The sequence below is a fragment of the Manis javanica genome, chromosome 7 (assembly GCF_040802235.1).
Source record: "Manis javanica isolate MJ-LG chromosome 7, MJ_LKY, whole genome shotgun sequence".
In the NCBI taxonomy this organism is placed as follows: domain Eukaryota; kingdom Metazoa; phylum Chordata; class Mammalia; order Pholidota; family Manidae; genus Manis; species Manis javanica.
In genome coordinates this window covers 73321975-73341594 of record NC_133162.1, presented here as the reverse complement: position 1 = coordinate 73341594, position 19620 = coordinate 73321975, and the positions used below count along the sequence as shown (strand labels likewise).

Sequence of the window (19620 nt, the reverse complement as noted above, 5' to 3'; positions counted from 1 at the left end):
TTTGCGTGCTTCCGGCTGTCTGTGGAAGTGGAGAAGGTGGGGTTCAGCAGGGAAGCTAGCCCGAGGTCACGCCTGCAGCGGGCAGCCGAGCCGGGGCGCGGACTCCGGGGCTGCTCCTCGCGGGTGCTGGGGCTCAGGGTTGCGCAAGCCGCGAGCAACAGGGCTCCCGGGAGCGCCGCCTGTGCTCGACGGCCGGGAGTTGCGGACTCGGGCGGCCGCGCGCCTGAGCCGGCCCAACTGAAGCCCCGCCTGGGGCGCGCCGCCAGGGTTTCCATGGTGATGGTAAACAAGCCTCAACTGTCTCCGCTATAACTGCCAAGTCCCCCAAGTTCCACCCTCCTCTTGGTGCTCGGAGGGACCAGCGAGGTGCCGGATGTGAAGAGCGGGAGTGTGGAGACGCAGAGCCCGGGGTGAGAAGCGGGATGGGCTGCGGGTCCGCGTCGCACGGGACAGACCGAGTCTGGGACCCCTTGTAGGTGGAGACTGAGGGGTTGATGTTTGGATTTGGGGAGATGGGGAATGAGAAGGGTCACCCACTAGGGACTGAGCAGGCCTGAGCTCCCAACAGGTGGGGAATGAAGGGCTGCGGTTTGAGTCGGGGTAGGTGGGGAGTGAGGTCGGGGGCCGCATACCCGGAACCGAGCGGGAACTGGGCACACTGGCGATTGGGGCCGATAGGCTGAAATTTGGGTCGGGGGCAGCCAGGTCTGAAGTAAAGGGCCGCACATCCGGGATCCACCGGGTTTGGCTGGGGACTAGGTCCACTGGGGAAGAGGGCCGCGGGGCTGAGATTTGGGTTTGGTGGTGCAGGCCTGAGGTCAACCTCCGCTCACCCGAGGACTGGCCCACGTCTGTGTTTTGGGGTGAGGGGAGGCAGGCCTCAGGTCAGGGACTGAACCACAGGGCTGAGATTTGGAGGAGGCAGTGTTTGCGGTGAGGAAGGGACGGAGGGCCTCTTGCGGGCCTCAGGGGAGCCGGGAGTCCGGTGAGAACCCCGGGCGCCCTTGGGAGGTGGGTTCGTTTAAAGAAGATAGCTAGGCTTTCACGTGGCCGGGTTGCGCACGGCGGGCGAGAGCTGGCTCCTCCCTCCCACGTTCCCGCTCGCCCCGCCTCGCTTCCGATCATTGCGGCCTTTTCTTCTAGGCTGTGTGGCGTGTGTACCCCGAGTGCCTACCTGCGTTTGTCTCCTATCCAGAGGTAACGTGTCTGCAGTTTGGGTAAACTCTCGGGGTCTCGTCGTCTGCCTAGCGACCACACTTCTGCCAAGCGAGCCGTAGGTTGTTCGTTTCCTTGTGCCATTGCTCTTTGTATCTGTTATTTTCCTGATTCTCGCTGCTCCTGGGAAACTTGGGGACGCTGCGGTCCTCCGCGCTGCACCGGTACTCCCTTAGGGTTCAAGATGGATGCGGCCCGACCGACCCTGGCCTTCTGTAGAACGGTTGGGAGTCCCCCGCTAACCTGTATCTTAAAAGGGCTCTCAGGGGAGCCCAACAGGAACCCGCGTGGCAAGCTCCAGGCCCAGAAAGCCTGGTCCCCGGGCGTCTGTAGGTCCCTGCCCGCTTTTGGCGAGGCACCTTCATGGCAGTTTTATGCGCTCGGAGGCCTAGACAAGCGAGCGTGCCCCTTCTTTAGTTTTCATGACCTTTTGCTGGGCGCCGGGAGCGCCTGGCTGCCACCGCAGGCCTCGTGCTGGCGGGAGAGCAGCCCGCGCGCCTCGCGGACCTGGCCGGCGTTGGGGGAGTTGGGGATGGGGCGTGGGGAGGGGAAGGGCCGGGGGAGACCTAGGGGGCGGAGGGGGCGCTCGAGAGAGGGTAGGGGTTGCCGTTGGGACCTGGCTTGGTAGGTTGATGTCTGAAGGGTTCAGATCTCGCTCAAAACGTCGAAACGATCGATCTTCATATGTAGTTTTCACTACTACTTGAGCAGAGTTGTAAGTTAACTTCCTGAGTTCCTAGTAAGAATGAAAATACCTCGTTAGACAAAAAATACACTAAGATTTATCAGTGCTAATTTCTAGACAAGATTTCATTTTGAAGTAAGCGAGCAAACTTCGACTTTTTTAAAGAGTACTGAGAGAGGTGACTTTATTAATAATCTATTAAGTCCATCCTTTTCCTTGAGGATCTCAGGTTCCTGTGTGCATTTCTGTAAGTTGATTAGGTTTATTTCCATGTTACGGTCTCCCTTTTTAGTTTTTTGTTCGTTTCAACATTTTTGTCGTATTTTTTTATCTTTTTTTTTTTAACTGACAAGCGACTAGTTTTCACTTGAGTATTGTTACAAAGCTCCCTTTACCATAAAATACTCAAGTAATTTGTATTTTTAGAATGAAGACTGATTAAATAGGAGGAGTTATTCCTCGGATATGGCTGAAGGAGCATATAGGAGCATTCCATACCAATCAGGATAGGTGCCCGGAGGGGGTTCCATTCCGAGGAAGTGACTTCTGCCAACCCCTCCCCAGTCTGAGCTCAGACTCTGGACCCACATTAATTGACTCTTACTGGTTTCTGGCACAGAGCTAGGTGTTTTGCCTACTTTTTTAATCACGTGTTCTGACCAGTCTCTAAGGGGGTATTGCAGCTATCCCCACTGTACAGATGAGAAAATGGAGGCCTGTAGAAAAGAAGTCAAATGCCTCAGGGACACAGCTGGGACTAGGACTCAGGTCTGTTTGAAAGGGACAGTGCTCCTCTGCCACCGCCCCTGCTCCACTTTATCAGAATCAGGGTTCTTGTGGAAGGCAAAAGGCTGGGCAGAGGGAGAACCAGGCTCAGCTAATTCCAGCCTGGCTTATTTTACAGCAAATCCCAGGTGTAAGATTTTACCCATAAATATTTCAGCTTGTATTTCAAAGCACTTTTAAAGTATAACCACAGTATCATTATGTCTAAAGATATAATTCCTCAGTATCATCAAATACCCATTGTTCAAATGTTCTTGGTTGTATGATGTTTTTGTACAGCTGACTGGTTTGAATTGGGATCCAAACAAGGTCAGTCCTTATGTTTGGTAGATCTTTATCTCAAGTGATTTTGATTCAGAGCAGTGCAGTGCAGTCCAATAGAAGTATAATGCAAGCAGTATATGTAAATTTACCTTTATAATGGTAAAAAGAAACAGGTGTAGTTCACTTTAATAACAACTTAGTCTAAACAAATATATTTCCAAAATATCATTTCATCATGTAATAAACTTTTAAATTTTATTTTTCATATTTTCATCCTAAGCTTACAAAATCTCATGTGTACTTTATATTTACAGCACATCTCAGTTTGTACCAGCCACATTTTAAGTGTGGCAAGTGGCTATCTTACTAGTCATTTGTTGACCTAGAGATTCCCCATTCTTTTCTTCCATTATCAAATGTACATCGCAGTGGTTCAGCAGTCCCCCTCCCTGTCATCTCCCACTTCCGTCTCCTTTGGTAACCACTAGTCACTTCTCAGTGTCTGAATCTAATGCTGTTCTGTTCCCTCTGTTTTGCTTTGTTTTTATATTCCACAAATAAGTGAAATCATATGGTATTTGTCTTTATCCGCATGGAGACTCCCCATCCTGAAAAGATTATTCTTTGTTGAACAAATCAGGTTGTATGTCTTGTAGAGTTCCTTGCCCACACTTGGGGTTTTTTTACGGATGCATCCCGGTGGTGGTGTTTGAATGTCAGTCCTCTGCATTTCCTGTGAAATGGTAGTTACTTCTAAAGGCTGTTTTGATCTGTTAAGGTTGGTTGGTTTGCGTTTTGGTTTTTCTTTGCGGGGGTTGGAGGTGCTGTGTACTCCTGCCACAGGCACACTGGTTGGTGTTCCCCTTTTATGACTTCAGTAGCCATTGATGGATCTTAACCTAGATCCATTGTTTAACTAATAGTTTCTCAATTAGTGGGATTTTAAGTATTCCTCATTTATTAGTAGTAATACTTTCATAGAGAGGAAATTTTCTACCTTAATTATGGATTAATCTAAGATGTACTTTATAAACGGGAGCATAAACTTTTGATTTCTTAGGTTTATCAATATCCAGGATAATGAATTGAATCCCTTGCATGTGCCAAAGGCAGTAATTTTTCTGGTATCATTAAGAAGTCATGGATTTAAACCTACAGGATGTGTTTTAATACCCTGTAGCATTCTTTTTGATGCTCAAATTATCCAATTTTGGCTACTGGGAGTCCTTCAAATTGGTTCCCAACTTTATTGACACAACCTCAGTGGCCTTTGATGGCTTCCTTGGTTTAAAGTATACTTCATGAAGTGAGTCAACCAAAGTTACTCAGCTGGACCTCTAGTGATGGGCAGTTGGATTGTTTCTAGTCTTTTCCTATTAGAAATGGTGCAGCATTGAACAGCCTTAGCAGGTGTCTTTTCCCTTTTTTGGCCTTAAAGGTTGAACCATATAATATTTCCAGAGTATCTGAATGCCTACCTAGCTACAGATTTACCAAGGGAATGTGTTGTCAAACTTACATATTTTGCCAATACGATAGGTATTTCAAAATCTTATGTGGGTGAGGTTGATCATCTTCCTGTTCCAGAGCATTTCTCTCTCTTTTTTTATTTGGCCAACCTGTCCATATCTCTAGCCCATTTTCCTTTTTGGGTTGTTGTACATTTTGTCTTTTAGAAGCTCTTTATGTATTAAGGATATTAACACTTCTGGGAAGTAAATTGTAAATATCTTTAATATTTTATCATTGGCATTTTTGCTTAGCTTACAGCATTTTTAACCATGCATATGAGGTTTGAAAGTCTTTGTATTTTGTATTTTTCTGATCAAATTTTTCAGAATTTTCTCATATTCTGTTTTTTGAGTTGCGGTCAGGAAAATATTCCCTTCTCCCAGTTCAGAGAGGAATTCATCTATTTTTCTTTTATTTAGAATATTTCTTGGTATTTCTTAGAAGACATGAAAAATTCTTTTGACACATTGTGTCTTCATATGTCAGTGTGAAAAATTTCAGTGATTGACTTTGAGATGATGAACTACAACGTACAGCTAGATTTGGTTGGCTAATATTGGGATTTTTTTCATCTGAGTTCATGAGTGAAATTAGCCTGTGAAATTTGATAAGCCAGTTCTAAAACTGTTGGAAAACCAACTCCAGATTGATTGTAGATCAAAATATGAAAATGCAGGTGAAAGCAACAGACCTTTTATAAGTTAAAAATATACATATATATATCCATATGGCCTTGGGCTAGGAAGAATATCTTACAGAGGACACAAAACGTGATAATCACTAAGGGGAAAGAAATGATAGACTAGAAGAAAAAATTTAAAGTCCTATTAAGTTTCCCTGATAGTATGCCTCTTTAACAAAAATCCTCACCTAGTATGAGTATTACAAATTATTACCATTTCTTTACTTATTTAAGTTGAACTTGCAAAGATGATCCATCATTGATGTCTTCATTCATCTTCCCCTAAATGAGGTTTCTGTTCTGCTTTACATATTTGATTAGAATAGTGCTGTCTGATATAATTGTGATATGAATGAATATAATTTTTTTCATTCATATATACTTCACCCTTTTAAAGTTTACCATGCAGGTGTTTTTAGTATATTTACCAAGTTGTAAAAAACTGTTACCACTAATTCTGGAACATATTTTTATGTTGAAACAACCTTAAGCATTCTTGGGATAAATACCACTTCGCCTTGGTATATAATCATTTCTATATGTTGCTGGATCCAGTTTGTTAGTGTTTTGTTGAGGAATTTTATATCTGTATTCATAAGGGATGTAGTATGTAGTTACCTTTTCTTGTGACGTCTGTCTGGTTTTGGTATAAGCATGTATTAGTTTGGTGGGGCTGCCATAACAAAGTACTATAGACTGGGTGGCTTAAACAACAGAAATTTATTGTCTCAGTCCCAGAGGCTAAAAATACTAGATCAAGGTGTCAGCAGCATTGGATCTGGTGAGGAAGGGATATGTCCTAGACCTCTCTCCTTTGTTTGTAGATGGTCGTGGTCTTCTCTCTGTGTCTTCAAGTTCTCTTTATGCTTGTCTATCTCCAAATTTCCAACTGGACATCATATTGGAAAATGGCCTGCCCTGATGACCCCATTTTAATTTAATAACCTTTGCAAAGACTGTCTCCAGATCTGCAACATTCCGAGGTACTGGAGGTTGGGGCTTTAAACCTAATAAGAATTTTAGGGACACAATTTAGCCCATAACACTGGGTAATACTCGCTTTGTGGAATGAGTTGGGAAATGTTCTTTTGATATTTTAATATAGTATATTTTAGTTTGACTAACTCAGTACGTCTAAAATAGTATTTCAACATGTAATCAATTTTTTAAAATTAAGAAATTTTACAGTTTTAATCTTTGTAGTTCAGTGTGTATTTTGTACTTATAAGCGTATCTCAATTCATACTTGCCACATTTCGAGTGCTCAGTAGCCATGTGGCTAGTGGCTGTTGTATTTTTGTCCTTTGTACCTAATTTGTTCTTTTTCCAAAGCAGTTTTTCTCTATATTTTAAGTTTAGGAGTTTTGCCAATACGTGTCTGGGTTGTACCTTGTAAAAATACCTGTTAGGAACTACATAACTGAGTTTTATCTAAGCCAGGAAATTTACTTCCTTTCTGTATCTGTTCTCTTGCCACTATTTCCGTCTTTTCCTCCTGGAATTTCTGTTACTCACCTGTTATTTCTCCAGCCTCATGTTACATCGTGCCCTCCCAATTTCATCTTTTTCCCCTATTGCTCTTTTTTTCTCTCTTTGAGATATTTCTTCCTCTTGGTTTTCCAGGCCACTCCCCTTTTCTTTCAATTCATTACTAATTTTATAAATACAAAACTCAGTTTTTAGTACCAGAATGATTTTTGTTGAGTATCTCAAAGTGCTCATTTTTTCTGTTAAAGCATTTACAGCTTTGTCCAGCACTATTTAACTTGTCCCCTGAAAACTCTGCTTCTTCTAAGCTGTTGTCTGATGTGTGGTGTTCTCTCTGCATGCTGGTACCCTCCAGTGTTTTGTCCTCTTTTCCTTCTCTTGCTCCACTTCCCCAGAGTGTGCTGAAGTCCCGTGGCACTGACGGTTGAGCTCGGAGAGCTAGAGCCTCCCTGCTATTGGTAAACGCCTGGGACCTGACCAGGTGTCAGCTCCCCACACACAGCCCCAGCTGGAGGCTCAAGGCCCTGAGGGGGCTGTGGGCTGGTACTGCGAAGGTTTCCCCGAAGGCCTTCATCCAACTCCTAGGATCCAGCTCTTAAATGATCTGAAACTGCTCTGCCCCTCAGGGGCTGCTTACTCAGGGAAGAGAGCTACAGGAGGGCCAAAAGAGACCATCTTTTCTCCACAGTTGTATTTTTTTCAGGCAGAATCATATCTCCCATCCCCTTGTGGGCCCCTGTCCCCATTTCTTAGCTAGGCTAGAATCATATTTCCTTCTATGGGGAAGGCACTACCAATTAATACAGATGACAAAATTTTGCCCTCAATTGAGGAGAACAGATTTTATCTTTAGCAATGGAGGGCTAATAGTTGTTTCTTTTTATGAAAACCTAGCCTGATTTTTTTTTCCCTCTGTTGTAATTTCACCTTAATTCTTGAGTCATCTGCAAAATGCAATCAGTAACGTCGGAGCAATGGATCCTTGTTTTGTGTTGGGTAGAAATTTGTTAATTTCCTTAATCATTATAGATAAAATTTATCTAACATCCCATTATACTGTTTTTGCCTTTTAGTTAACACAGCTTTTGATAAATGAACACTGAGGAAAACAGTATGTTATTGCTCCAGGCTTAGCTACAGAAATTAAACTAAAGAGAGCTTAAAGTTAAAAAATGATGGAAAACCACTGTCCTGTGGCTTACAGGTCATACATACATATACTCCCTTTGATGGGTAAAAAATGTAGTTACCAGTAAACATTTAAAATGTTAATATATTTAATGGTTCACATGCAGCTTCTTTCTCCATAATAGCTCTTAGGTAGCTTTGTGTTTTGAACTTGGCAGTTGTGCAAATAAAATTCAGAGTTCTCTTTATGCATGTGCCCTTTTGAAAATTTAGTTAAAATTGTGAGTGTGTGATGTATGGTTTTTTTTGGAAGTTGATCCAGATCTGCTAGGTATTCTCAAGTGAGTCCTTAACAGCAGGAAATGTTTAAGAGCCACTAAATTTGGACTTTATAAAGTTGTTGGGTTGGAAGAGACTTTTGAGGTTTCCACTGTAACTTCCAGTACAACAGGAAGATATTTGTTACACATAGGGGTCTGGGCTCTGCTCAGATGCAGTCCCCTGTAACAGAAGTGCTTCATCTCCAGCCCCATGCATGCTCCTCAAGTGGGAAATAAACATGAGCAGCAGAAATGATACATAATACTGTCTTTGTGAATTTAATAAGAAAATATAAAAAAGATTTTCCATAAAATAAAAATACTTATACACAACAACCAACACCAAAACATACTCTGACACAGGGTTACATTTCAAAAATAATTTGAAGAAGCATCCCAAGGGAAATAAGTAATGTACAAGGGAGAAAATAATATGATTTCTAACTTCTACTCTAAAACCTTAGGCATTTGCCAGGGGGTAAAGTTTTATGTTCTCAGTCCGGCTCATGCTTCTGGTCCGTTTTAATGTCACTGCCTCAGAACCCCAATGTAAGTTAATCTCTGTTTTCTAGTTTTTGGTCACTTCAGTTTGTCACCATGCATTGATTAATTTCTTTATTGATTATCTAGGCCACTGTTAAGTGGAATGTGGACATAGCATAGTGCCTGCATCTTAAAGTGCACATTTCTGAGTTAATGGATGACTCTCCAAAAGTTTGGTGAATTTTAGCTACTGCACATCACTTAAATCCTTTCACATGCTTCAGTTTCCACCACAGTGTTTCTATTGCGGGGAGCAATCAGTACTTCCTAAACTTGTCTCATTCCTTCTTGCCCCATCTCCCTGACCTGTTCCCCCATTCAGTTTCCCAGTATCAGCAAAAACTCAAAAACTCAAATTGTACCACATTCCATTTTGAAACAACTTCTCATTGGCCTTAGGATAAAGTCCAAAACACCCAACCAGGCCCTCTAGGCTATGGAGGATCTTCCTTTGTTTCCCTTTTTCATGGATCTCAGCCTTTCTGTTTCAGCACAACAGGTTTCCGTGTGTCTTATGTATATGTTGTTCCTTCAGTAGGATATCATGACTGATCAATTAACATTGACTTCACCAGCATCACCAACCAGTTTAGCCAAGAAAGCAGATATAAAACTCTTAACTGCAGCAGATACATTCAAATAAGTGAGAAAATACATGGCAGTCACTTAATAGATTTACCAGTAATATATTTGAATAGGATTTTAAGAGAAATTAATGGTTGTGAAGCATTTCTGTAGAGGTACTCTTTCCCAAAACAGCCAGTTTTGTGGCTTGGTTTTTCTTCAGAATATTGTTTTACTTCTTTGGGATGTATGAGTTTTTAGAGTCCATTTCTTGAGAATATTTCCATGGGGTGGCTAGATTCTGAATTTTCACTTAGCTTTGACAATCACTAATATGTTTTTCTCACCTACCTCCCTCATAATTTTGAAGCAAATCCCAGTCAATACACTAATTCATCCATATTTTTAAATCCCTAAAATTTAATCTATTTTTAAACATAACTAAATTCTATCATATGTATAATACTTTAAATTATCTAGTCAGTGTTAAAATATCTTATAAATTAGCTCTTAAATGTTTAGGAGTTTGTTTCACTCAAGGTTTAAATTTGTCCCGTTTGTGTCGCTCCTTGATAAATCTCTTAAAGTTCTTTTACTTGTTAAGTGCCACCCCTTGGTGTTTTCCCTTGGCACTCTTGTTCTTGTAGAGTTAGTTACCCACAGTCTGGTTTTGGGCAGACTGCATTACCCTATTTTCACCTAGTGCGCTCCACTTCCCTTATTTTATAGTATGCCGATTTATTTCTAATGAGATTCAAAGGCTTTTTCTTTCTAAAAAATGTATTACTAAAAGTGTTAAACATGCACAGAAGTAGAGAATGTAATTGCTTGTTCAATATAAAGTTTAAGAATTGCGTGTTTTAAAGTTAATCTCTTAAATCATGGAAAATAACGTGAGTCTCTCGTCAAATGTGGAAAATCGAGGTACTGTGCGTACAAAGCGGCTCCACCTTAAACGTCGTCCTGCGCTGGGAAACGAGTCGGTCACTCTCGTGGTGCCCCGCCCCGCGGACTCCTGCCGCCCCTCCTCCACTTCCTGCCGCGGCCGCGGCCGCACCTGCAGGGCGCGTTTCCATTGGTGACATCTTGGCGGGCCCGCCGGTGGCACTTCCTCCTTTACACCCCGTGACCCACGTCCGGCCCGCCGCCCTCCCAGTCACGCGGCCTGTGCCTTTGGACGCAGCCCCTTGCGCCAGCCTTGCGGACTCCAGACGTCGTGGTGAGCCGCCGGGAGTGGGCGACCCCCGCCCGCACCCGTCCCGAGGGCCCTCTCTACCTCCCGCACTCTGTCCCGCCCCGAAAACTTTTTTGCCTCATTTGTCCTCCCGCCCGGGAACTTTCCACCCTCTCCTTCCCGCCCCAGGAACTCTTTTTCCCGCTCCCGTCCCGGGAACTCTGCCACCTGCCTCCGTAGCGGGAACACTGCCCACTGCCTCGGGAAATTTCCCCGGCTCGGCCCGGCAGCTCCGACCCCGCTGGTCCCGGGAACTCGGCACCCGGCTGCCCCAAGGGGCTTCCCAACTCCAGAACTCGGCCCACTGCCTCCGCGGCGCCGGGAGGCCTGCCCGAGAACTCCGTCCACCTCAGCCCCCCGGCCGCCCCGGGAAACCCCGGGCCCGGAGCTGCAGCCCGGACGCCTTCGCCGAGAATCTGCCCCTCCCCCGCGCCCCGCGCCGTCCGCCCCGCCCCGGAAGTTCTCGTAGACCCCGCCCCGGTCTGAGCTGGGGCGCCGCGGTCAGGCCTTCCCGTCAGGCTAGGCCTGCCTGAGGCTCCCGGTCGCCCGGTGGAGGCTGAGCGGACCCCTTGGCCTAGGCGGGTGCCCGAGCCCCTGGGGCTTACCCGGTAAGCTCCCGAATGTGCCCCTGACGGCCGCGCTGTGACGCCCGTCTGTAGCTTTTGCCCGCAGCTAGCTGAGCTCTCATTTCAGGGCGGTAACAAAAGCAGGTGCGTGCGGACAGGCGGCGGAGTCGAGGGCTTGTAGGCCGCGCTTGCTCGGCGAGGCCGGAAGCCAGTCCTGCTCCGCCGGCGGTAAGTGCGTCAGGAAAGGCAGCCGCGCGGTACGGCGGGAAAGCTCAGCGATTACCGACCCGAACGCGAGGTGCGGTTCGGAGCGTCGCGCCTGGTTTGGTCTAACCCATAGAGGAAATGAGTACACGCTGGGGGAGCCTGTTAGAATCTCGGCCCGGTCCTGGTCTGTCGTTTTAGAACTTGCATTTTAACAAGGTCCCTGTATGGTCCTGTCGAGTCGCTGAGAGGCTGGGTTTGCCCTGTAGATTTAACTTTTTGGTGGGGCATGGGGACGAACGGTTGAGGCCTCTTGAAAACCGTTTTCCAGAGAAGTTGAAACTTACTATTTCTTAAAGTACTTATTTACGTTTACACCGGGCTTTCCCTCCATAGAATCTTATCTGGCTCGGGTCAGAGAACAGGCTATTTTTAAGACAACAGGCTCTGCCACACTGACTTATTTACCGAGTTCTGCGTTTACAAACAAAGAGGTGGCTTAGCTCTCCACTACTCCTTGGACTTTACGTAACCCTGATCCTTTAAGGACTTTTTCATGTGGCTGTGGGTGGTAGTGATGTTTTTCCTATTGAAAAGTTTGTTTAAACATTTCCTCCCCTGTTTCTTAATTAATTAGAAAATCAGTGTAAGATCAAATACAGCTCACTAGGACATAATTACCAAATAAAATTGGGAAAGTTGAGTGTCTCCACCCTGCTTTCCGGGGATTCTTACGAGAATTATAAATCCTGTCAGACTATTTCTAGCAAATAACCTCTTGCTGGAGCCCATCCCAGCGAAAAGATAACTCGCTCGTCTCTGGTCTCCTATGTCTTTGGGTGCAGCTGCCCCAAGCCCCTTCCCTTCCTGCTCTGGCCTGGCCCCAACCCCACTCCCGGCAGAGCCCAACCGCTGTTGACACTTACATTTTGCTTAAATGTGCTTAGTTTTCAATGTAGAAGGTTGGGGATTGAGGAAGTAAGGCTCATGGAGGCTAGTGGAGTGTTTGCCTCCTGTTGTCTGTATTACCCAATGAAAGGGTAAGTCTTTTAAAGTGCTGTGGAATGGCCCAGTGAGTGCTTTAATTTTGACAGTCCCTGTGGGTGAGTAGCCCTGCCTTTCCGAGAAAAGTCGCTCAGCCCATTCCAGCCCCTGGAACCTCCACCTTTAATCACTGGTAAGTGCTGGGACACTGAGGAAAGACAGCCCTGTCATTTTTCTTTTCTTTTCATTTTAGGACAATTCATTATCTACCAGGAGTGTCTCCAGCTGTAGGCGTCCTTGTGCTTTAAGGTGAGCTGTTGTAAGAAAAACTAATTCCTCAGTTGATATTTGATTTATTTCATTCAAGCAGAATGTTTTCTTAGAGTGAAGTAAAAGTTTTGTCACCTGCTTTAAATTTAACGCTGAGCAGAGCTCCGTAGCCCCCCCGCCTTTTTTTTAGTTCTGTAAATCTGTAAAGAATCCAAATGTAGAGGATTTTGAGGGCAAAATTGAGGATGTGTTGTGTTACGTCAGCACCAAAAATTAGGTTTGAGTTCCATTAAATGTTTAGAAGAATGAGAAATTAAAAGTTGTAGATGACTTTTCATGAAAGAACGAGAAAAATAATTCTGAAACAAAAATCAGCCATAAATGTTTAAATGTGGACATGTTTTGGGAGAGAATGAATGCTCTGTTAAAAGAAGTCATTTTTTTTTGAAACTTTGTTTTCTGAAATAAAACATTTGTAATGTGTATTATTAGGCATTTTAAGTAATTCTTATAAGCAATGTCTGTTTTGTGCTCCCTGCAATGTCCTTCAGCCAAGCTAGGCTGCCATATTCTAGAGGGAGGTGTTGACCCCACATGGCCATTAATCTCTTGCTAATCTTGGGCCAGCTGTGCTTGGGCCTCTGCTGGGGGTGGGGCCACAATGAACCGCCCAACAGCCAGTTTATGGTAACCTGCTCTTGATGCAGGTTTAAAGACACTTTTTTTAAAAAATAGCAAGCATGCTATGGGAGTGTACAAATATAAGAATTAATTTGTAGAATAGGAATATCCTATGGGAAGGTGGTGTATTTGAACTGAAGCCTTTAAGGGATTATAGGATTTAAATAGAGAGTAGATTGGGTAGTGACTATTTGGAGAGAGAATTATCACAAATGTCAAGTCCAAAGGGAGCAGAGAGTGGCACATTCCAGGCACAGAGGAATGGATAGAGGAGACTTTTTGAAATGTAAGTGATGGGAGCTAGATAGTGTTTTGCAGGCTAGAGTTGCAAGGCTTGAGCCATCCCCCTTAGTCCTGTGGTTCATGTTTGTGGACGCCACCCAGGACTTGGAAGAGGAGAGTGATAAAAAAAGTCACTAAGAGAACACTTTAGCTAGCCATTATTGCTTGGGCAAGCTTAAGGACCATATGAGTATACTGGAAGGGGATCTTAGTACTGAATTTGAAGAAAATGGTAGAAAGGGACATGGGGGGCATTTCAGGAGAAAAAGTGACATTTTGGTGATGCACATTACAAAAGAGGGGAGATACTTAGTTCTTACTGTGCCATGCAGATTGCTAGGTATTGAATACAGAGCTGTGGAAAAACCTTTCTTGTTAAAGAATTACTGAGTGTGGGATTCACCCCATAGGGATGAGTTCATTGGTTTTGAAGGCTTATTAGTTGTTTAAGAATTAGTTTCCTTCAAGAGCCTCTGATGACCAGCCATTTATGCTGCAGCTGGGATGCCATAAAGGAGTTGGAGAGAAAAATACTATGTTCATTTGTGATACATAGGAAGAACTGTGGAGTAGAGCTGTGTACATCATCAGCCTGGACCTTGGAGTGTGAAGCTGGGGACTTGGCTGTCCTGGGCTCAACCCAGCAGATTTCCTGTATGTAGTTGAATATTGAGGAAGGACTCAAAGGAAGAGGCTGAGAGGATCTAAGGAAGGACAAGGGAAAACGAGGAGATGGTTGCATCTTAGAAGCCCAGGAATAAAAGGATTTCCAGAGGGAATGGGAACAAGTTAGGATGAAGATAAAATACTTGTTCTCTATCTTGCCTTGTAACTGGTCGGGGGTGGAGGTGACAGAGGCCTGCCTTTAGACATTTTACTGAGAGAGCAAATAAGTAACTAGAGGCAAGGTTGGCATCAGGGAAGGCGTATCTCATGGGATTGGTTAAAAGTGCATGATTAATTGCTAAGGAGATAATGTTCAGTGAAAATAAGGAATTTCTTAAGGATGGGTGGAGTTGGGACCACAGCAGAGCTGTGGATAAATATCTCAGCTATAAGCAGCAACTCCTTGTTTATAAATTCATTTACTGTGGCCATTTCCTTAACATGGTTCCTATCACTCTCTGAAGTAGATGATGATGGATGAGCTGGAGGGGAGGGGATGTGAGAAGATGTGAGGTTACCAGAGACATTGCAGGGAGTTGGAGTAGAATCTAGTAAGCAGTATTAAGGGCCCATGTTAAGGCTGGTGGCCTGGATTCTCTATAGTAGTTATTTACCCCTCAAGGAACATTTAGCAATGTCTGCAGACTATTTCTGGTTGTCACAACTGGGGGACTACAGGGTGCTACAGCAGCTAGTGGTTAGAGGCAGGGCGCTCCCCAGTGTCCTACAGCATACAGGCTTCTCCTGCCACCCCTCCAGTGCCTTGGTCCAAAATGAACCATGTTGTTCAGCTGTGCCACTAAGCCACCCAGTACAGCTGTGGCACAGGCAGTTACTAGTCTTCTGGGCACTGTTCACTGGATGCATAACAATATAGGAGGAAGTGCATGCAAATTCCACTATTGGTGGGGTAAGGACTGAAGTTAATACAGAATTATCCTTTCACACCTGGCAGTGTAAATTAACTAGGCCTGCATATAGTTTAAATTAACTAGGCACTGCATCAAATGTTTAAATTACTATAGTTACTAAAAGATTATTATGATGGGTCATAATGGTGACTTGTCAATAATTAGGTTTTCCCTGATACTAGTGCAGTTAAGCATTTCATAGATGGTATTTATTACTAATTTGCTTTTCCTTAAGTTATCTTTGCATGTTTTGTTTTTTTAAACTGAGATTTTAGAAAAATAAATGTTTAGCTCTATACTCAATATTTTTATTGTCTCTGTTGCTTTTTGATGGCTCAACTCCTGTTCAGAGGACTGCCGTTCCATGTGGATTTGAATCTTTCATTAAGTTTGTGTTAGGTGCCAGATAACATGCCTTCAAGACAGCCTGTCAGGAAGGGCACCCCTCTTGTACATGGTGTTCATTCCCTCCCTTCCAAACCTTCAACAAAGCACAGCAGTAAATGTGTCTTTTGCTAATCTTTTTATATGTGAACCTGGGGAGCCTTACTTATTTGCAGAGCATATAAATAACATTTTCTGTTGATGGAGTTACCTGCTTATCTAGATAAGTCTTTAGTTTGGCCTCACACTTGACTCATTTTGTTTGAATTGACAATTTAGGGACAAAAGTATACTTCCTTAGACTGAACCCATTGCTGTCTTATTGCAGCATTGTTGCTAATGAGAACATGGTTCTATTTCACTCCAGTGTCAAAGAAAATGTTACTCTGTATTGTGGTTTAAAGTAATCTGTTCATCACTTATTTTTACCTAAGTATCCTGCCACAAACAAGGAAACTGGTTAAATGTAAGGCTTGCAGTTCAAGAAAATTCTCAACAAAGGAGCTCTTGTAACTAAACATCAAACTTCCATGACACATACTTGGACTATTACAAGAAACTACCTTTGCCTAACCTGACCAATACTCAGGTTCCTTTGTGTTAAGAGATACCAAGTTACACTTAACTCCCATCATTTACGTAGGTGATGCAGTTTTATATCATCTGTTTCTCTCCAGTTCTGAGAATTTTTCTTAACTTTATCTGATTGTTGCCTCAATTCTCCGCTTCCCTTCCAGAACTTAAAGTTGATCACTAGGACTTAGATTGTGGCTTCTTGATTAAAGCTTCCAGATACTATTTTTTTCTTCAAAATTTTACCCTTCATTCTATTTCACTTAATTTTTTAAGACCCCTATTTTTTAGTTCTTTTTCGATCTATAATAGGTACATTTTTGGAGAGACCTAGGATTGAAACTTAGCTCAAACGTTTGGTATGTTTAATGTATTTCACTTGGTATCATTTATTTTACCTCATCTGTAAAATCGGAAAAACAATATTTACTGCTTATCTGTGTTCACGATAAATGAAAAATTACATAAAGTAGTTTGTGCTTTCTTTTCAGCCACAAAAAACTGCCTAAGCTTCTTTGACGACTGCCCTGCCAAGTGTCCACAATGCTGGGCCCTGAGGGAGGTGAAGGCTTTGTGGTCAAGCTCCGTGGCCTGCCCTGGTCCTGCTCTATTGAAGATGTGCAGAATTTCCTCTCTGACTGCACAGTTCATGATGGGGCCGCAGGTGTTCACTTCATCTACACTAGAGAGGGCAGGCAGAGTGGTGAGGCGTTTGTTGAACTTGAATCTGAAGATGATGTGAAAATGGCCCTTAAAAAAGACAGGGAGAGCATGGGACACCGGTACATTGAGGTGTTCAAGTCCCACAGAACCGAGATGGATTGGGTGTTGAAGCACAGTGGTCCAAACAGTGCTGACACTGCCAATGATGGCTTCGTGCGGCTTCGAGGACTCCCGTTTGGATGCACCAAGGAAGAAATTGTTCAGTTCTTCTCAGGGTTGGAAATTGTGCCAAACGGGATCACACTGCCTGTGGACCCCGAGGGCAAGATCACAGGGGAAGCTTTTGTGCAGTTTGCCTCGCAGGAGTTAGCTGAGAAGGCCCTGGGGAAGCACAAGGAGCGAATAGGGCATAGGTACATTGAGGTGTTCAAGAGTAGTCAGGAAGAAGTTAGGTCATACTCGGATCCCCCTCTGAAGTTCATGTCTGTACAGCGGCCTGGGCCCTATGACCGCCCTGGCACAGCCAGGAGGTACGTTGGCATTGTCAAGCAAGCAGGCCTGGAGAGAATGAGGCCTGGCACTTACAGTGCAGGCTATGGGGGCTATGAGGAGTACAGTGGCCTCAGCGATGGCTACGGCTTCACCACCGACCTGTTTGGGAGAGACCTCAGTTACTGTCTCTCTGGGGTGTATGACCATAGATACGGAGATGGTGAGTTCACTGTCCAGAGCACCACTGGGCACTGTGTCCACATGAGGGGCCTGCCCTACAAAGCCACGGAAAACGACATTTACAACTTCTTCTCTCCACTCAACCCTGTGAGAGTCCACATTGAGATTGGCCCTGATGGAAGAGTGACCGGCGAGGCTGATGTTGAGTTTGCCACCCATGAAGAAGCTGTGGCAGCTATGTCCAAAGACAGGGCCAACATGCAGCACAGATACATAGAACTTTTCCTGAATTCCACAACAGGGGCCAGCAATGGGGCGTATAGCAGCCAGATGATGCAAGGCTTGGGAGTGTCAGCCCAGTCCACTTACAGTGGCCTTGAGAGCCAGTCCGTGAGTGGCTGTTACGGGGCTGGTTACAGTGGCCAGAACAGCATGGGTGGATATGACTAGTTTGTAGGAGCATTTGAATTATTTCAATCATTTTCACAGGCAGCCGACAAGCAGTGAAAAGCAGTTATTTAGAGGAAGCTGTGGGACCCATTTTTGCACCATGAGTTTGTGAAATCTGGATTAAAAAAATTACCTCTTCAGTGTTTTCTCATGCAAACTTTCTTCTAGCATGTGATACTGAGTAAACTAAAACTATTTTCAGCTTTTCTCAATTAACATTTTGGTAGTGTACTTCAGAGTGATGTTATCTGAGTTAAGTAATTTTAAGTACATTAATTGTGGATCTTTTACACCGCATCACCGTGAACACATTGGGGAGACATGTTTTTTTGGAAAACTCAAGGTGCTAGATCCCTAAATTCAAAGAGGAGCATTTCTCATGTTCATTCTAGTTTATTTTCATTTAAAGTTTTTTAGGTTAAGTTTAAGCTTTTTAAAAGTTAGTTTTGAAAATTGAGACACATTACTAATACTGTAGGAATTGGTGAGGCCTTGACTTAAAACTTTCTTTGTACTGTGATTTCCTTTGGGGTGTATTTTGCTAAGTGAAACTTGTTAAATTTTTGTTAACTAAATTTTTTTCTTAAAATAAAGATTTTTCCACAATGACTGGCACAGACTATCTACTCACCAAAACAGCAAAATGACTGGGGTGGTTGAAGAGAGTTTATCTTTATGCTGTATCTCAGTGTGAATTTCAAATTGAACACATGAAATCTGGTTTCCCTTACATTCTTACACCAAAGCTAAATGGAAAGATTTAAAAAAATGTTAAATATGTGAACGTGGAAATGGTGGCTAGGAGCACATGCTGGAAAATCAAAAGGCACACTGCCAGCCTTCTGCACTTTGCATGCTCTGTTCACCAGCTGTCTGCCATACTGTGCTGCTCACTTTATGGTGGAGTCACATTTGTGTTCAAAGCTAGAAAGCCTTAGTTTTGGATGCCACACACTGAGGTAATTAGTCATAATTTGTTCAGTTTTGTTATGTAAAATGTGCTGTTTTGAATTTTTTTTCATACTTTTTGAGTTTTATAAACATGTATATCTGATAATGGCCTTTCTTGGCCTCATTTTGCTTCATAGGCCCACCTTATCAGCTGTCTTTCCTACTGGTGTTCTGTGTATGTGATGGGCTTTGAAGGCAGTGGCACTATCCTGGAAATGGAACACATCTAGGAAAATACACTGAGAAGCCTAGACAGCATGAGAATTCTGGAGAGGCAGATAACATGCACTTTGTCTTAGACATGTTAATGGGATTTTTGCTCAGCCCATTGGGCCTACAGCAGCTCCAAGTTTCAGGCAACAGCCTGCCACGGGGGAGCAGAGGCCCTCAGGGTTGGGAGGAAAACTAAAATCCAGATAGAACATCTGAGTTTTAAGAAAAACTAAGGTTGGGGAGGGCAGTCAAGTTTTTGGGTACCTTAACCTGTAAATCTTAAGTGTAGGCTCTCGATAAGGACTGGGTTCTTAGAACCTAAGATGGGAATTCAGAGGAATGTACTAGATAACAAGCTTCCAAGGTGACCCTGAAGTTGGCTGGCATTAATGGTTCCCTCCCTCCTACTAGAAAACCCTCACCTGAGAGATTTGTAAGATGTCTGCTCCATCAAAGTCTGCACCAAGTCTTGATGTTCCAGAATGAGCTTGCAAACATTGCCAGTAAGGCAAATCCAGCCTGTTCTGTTTTTGCATGGCCCACAAGCTCAGAATGATTTTTACAGATAAATCAGTTTGATGGCAAGGAACCCCAATTAAAACTACCCAGAATTTGTCAAAAAAAGTGAAAATTTATCAATTTGCCTTACCCTACAAAACCTAAACTATTTAGCCTTTTACTGTATGAGAAAACAAGTATCAAGACCAAGCATGACAAGAGATTTCACTA

The 19620-nt window shown here is 43.7% G+C and overlaps 1 protein-coding gene across 7 annotated transcripts; it reads left to right on the top strand.

Moving 5' to 3' along the window:
* Nucleotides 1–171: 171 nt before the first annotated feature.
* Nucleotides 172–18336, top strand: HNRNPF (heterogeneous nuclear ribonucleoprotein F). 7 transcript variants are annotated; one of them, XM_017677765.3, is made up of 4 exons: nucleotides 172–410; nucleotides 1144–1197; nucleotides 12429–12484; nucleotides 16434–18336. In XM_017677765.3, the coding sequence occupies exon 4, from the start codon at nucleotides 16486–16488 to the stop codon at nucleotides 17725–17727; it is 1242 nt and encodes a 413-aa protein (XP_017533254.1). In that variant the 5' UTR covers nucleotides 172–410; nucleotides 1144–1197; nucleotides 12429–12484; nucleotides 16434–16485; the 3' UTR covers nucleotides 17728–18336. The 7 variants fall into 7 exon arrangements, with proteins under 7 accessions (XP_017533254.1, XP_017533257.1, XP_017533259.1 ...); XM_017677767.3 differs by lacking the exons at nucleotides 172–410; nucleotides 1144–1197 and adding exons at nucleotides 10353–10406; nucleotides 11115–11215; XM_017677766.3 differs by lacking the exons at nucleotides 172–410; nucleotides 1144–1197 and adding exons at nucleotides 10789–11029; nucleotides 11115–11215.
* The last annotated feature ends 1284 nt before the right edge of the window (nucleotides 18337–19620 follow it).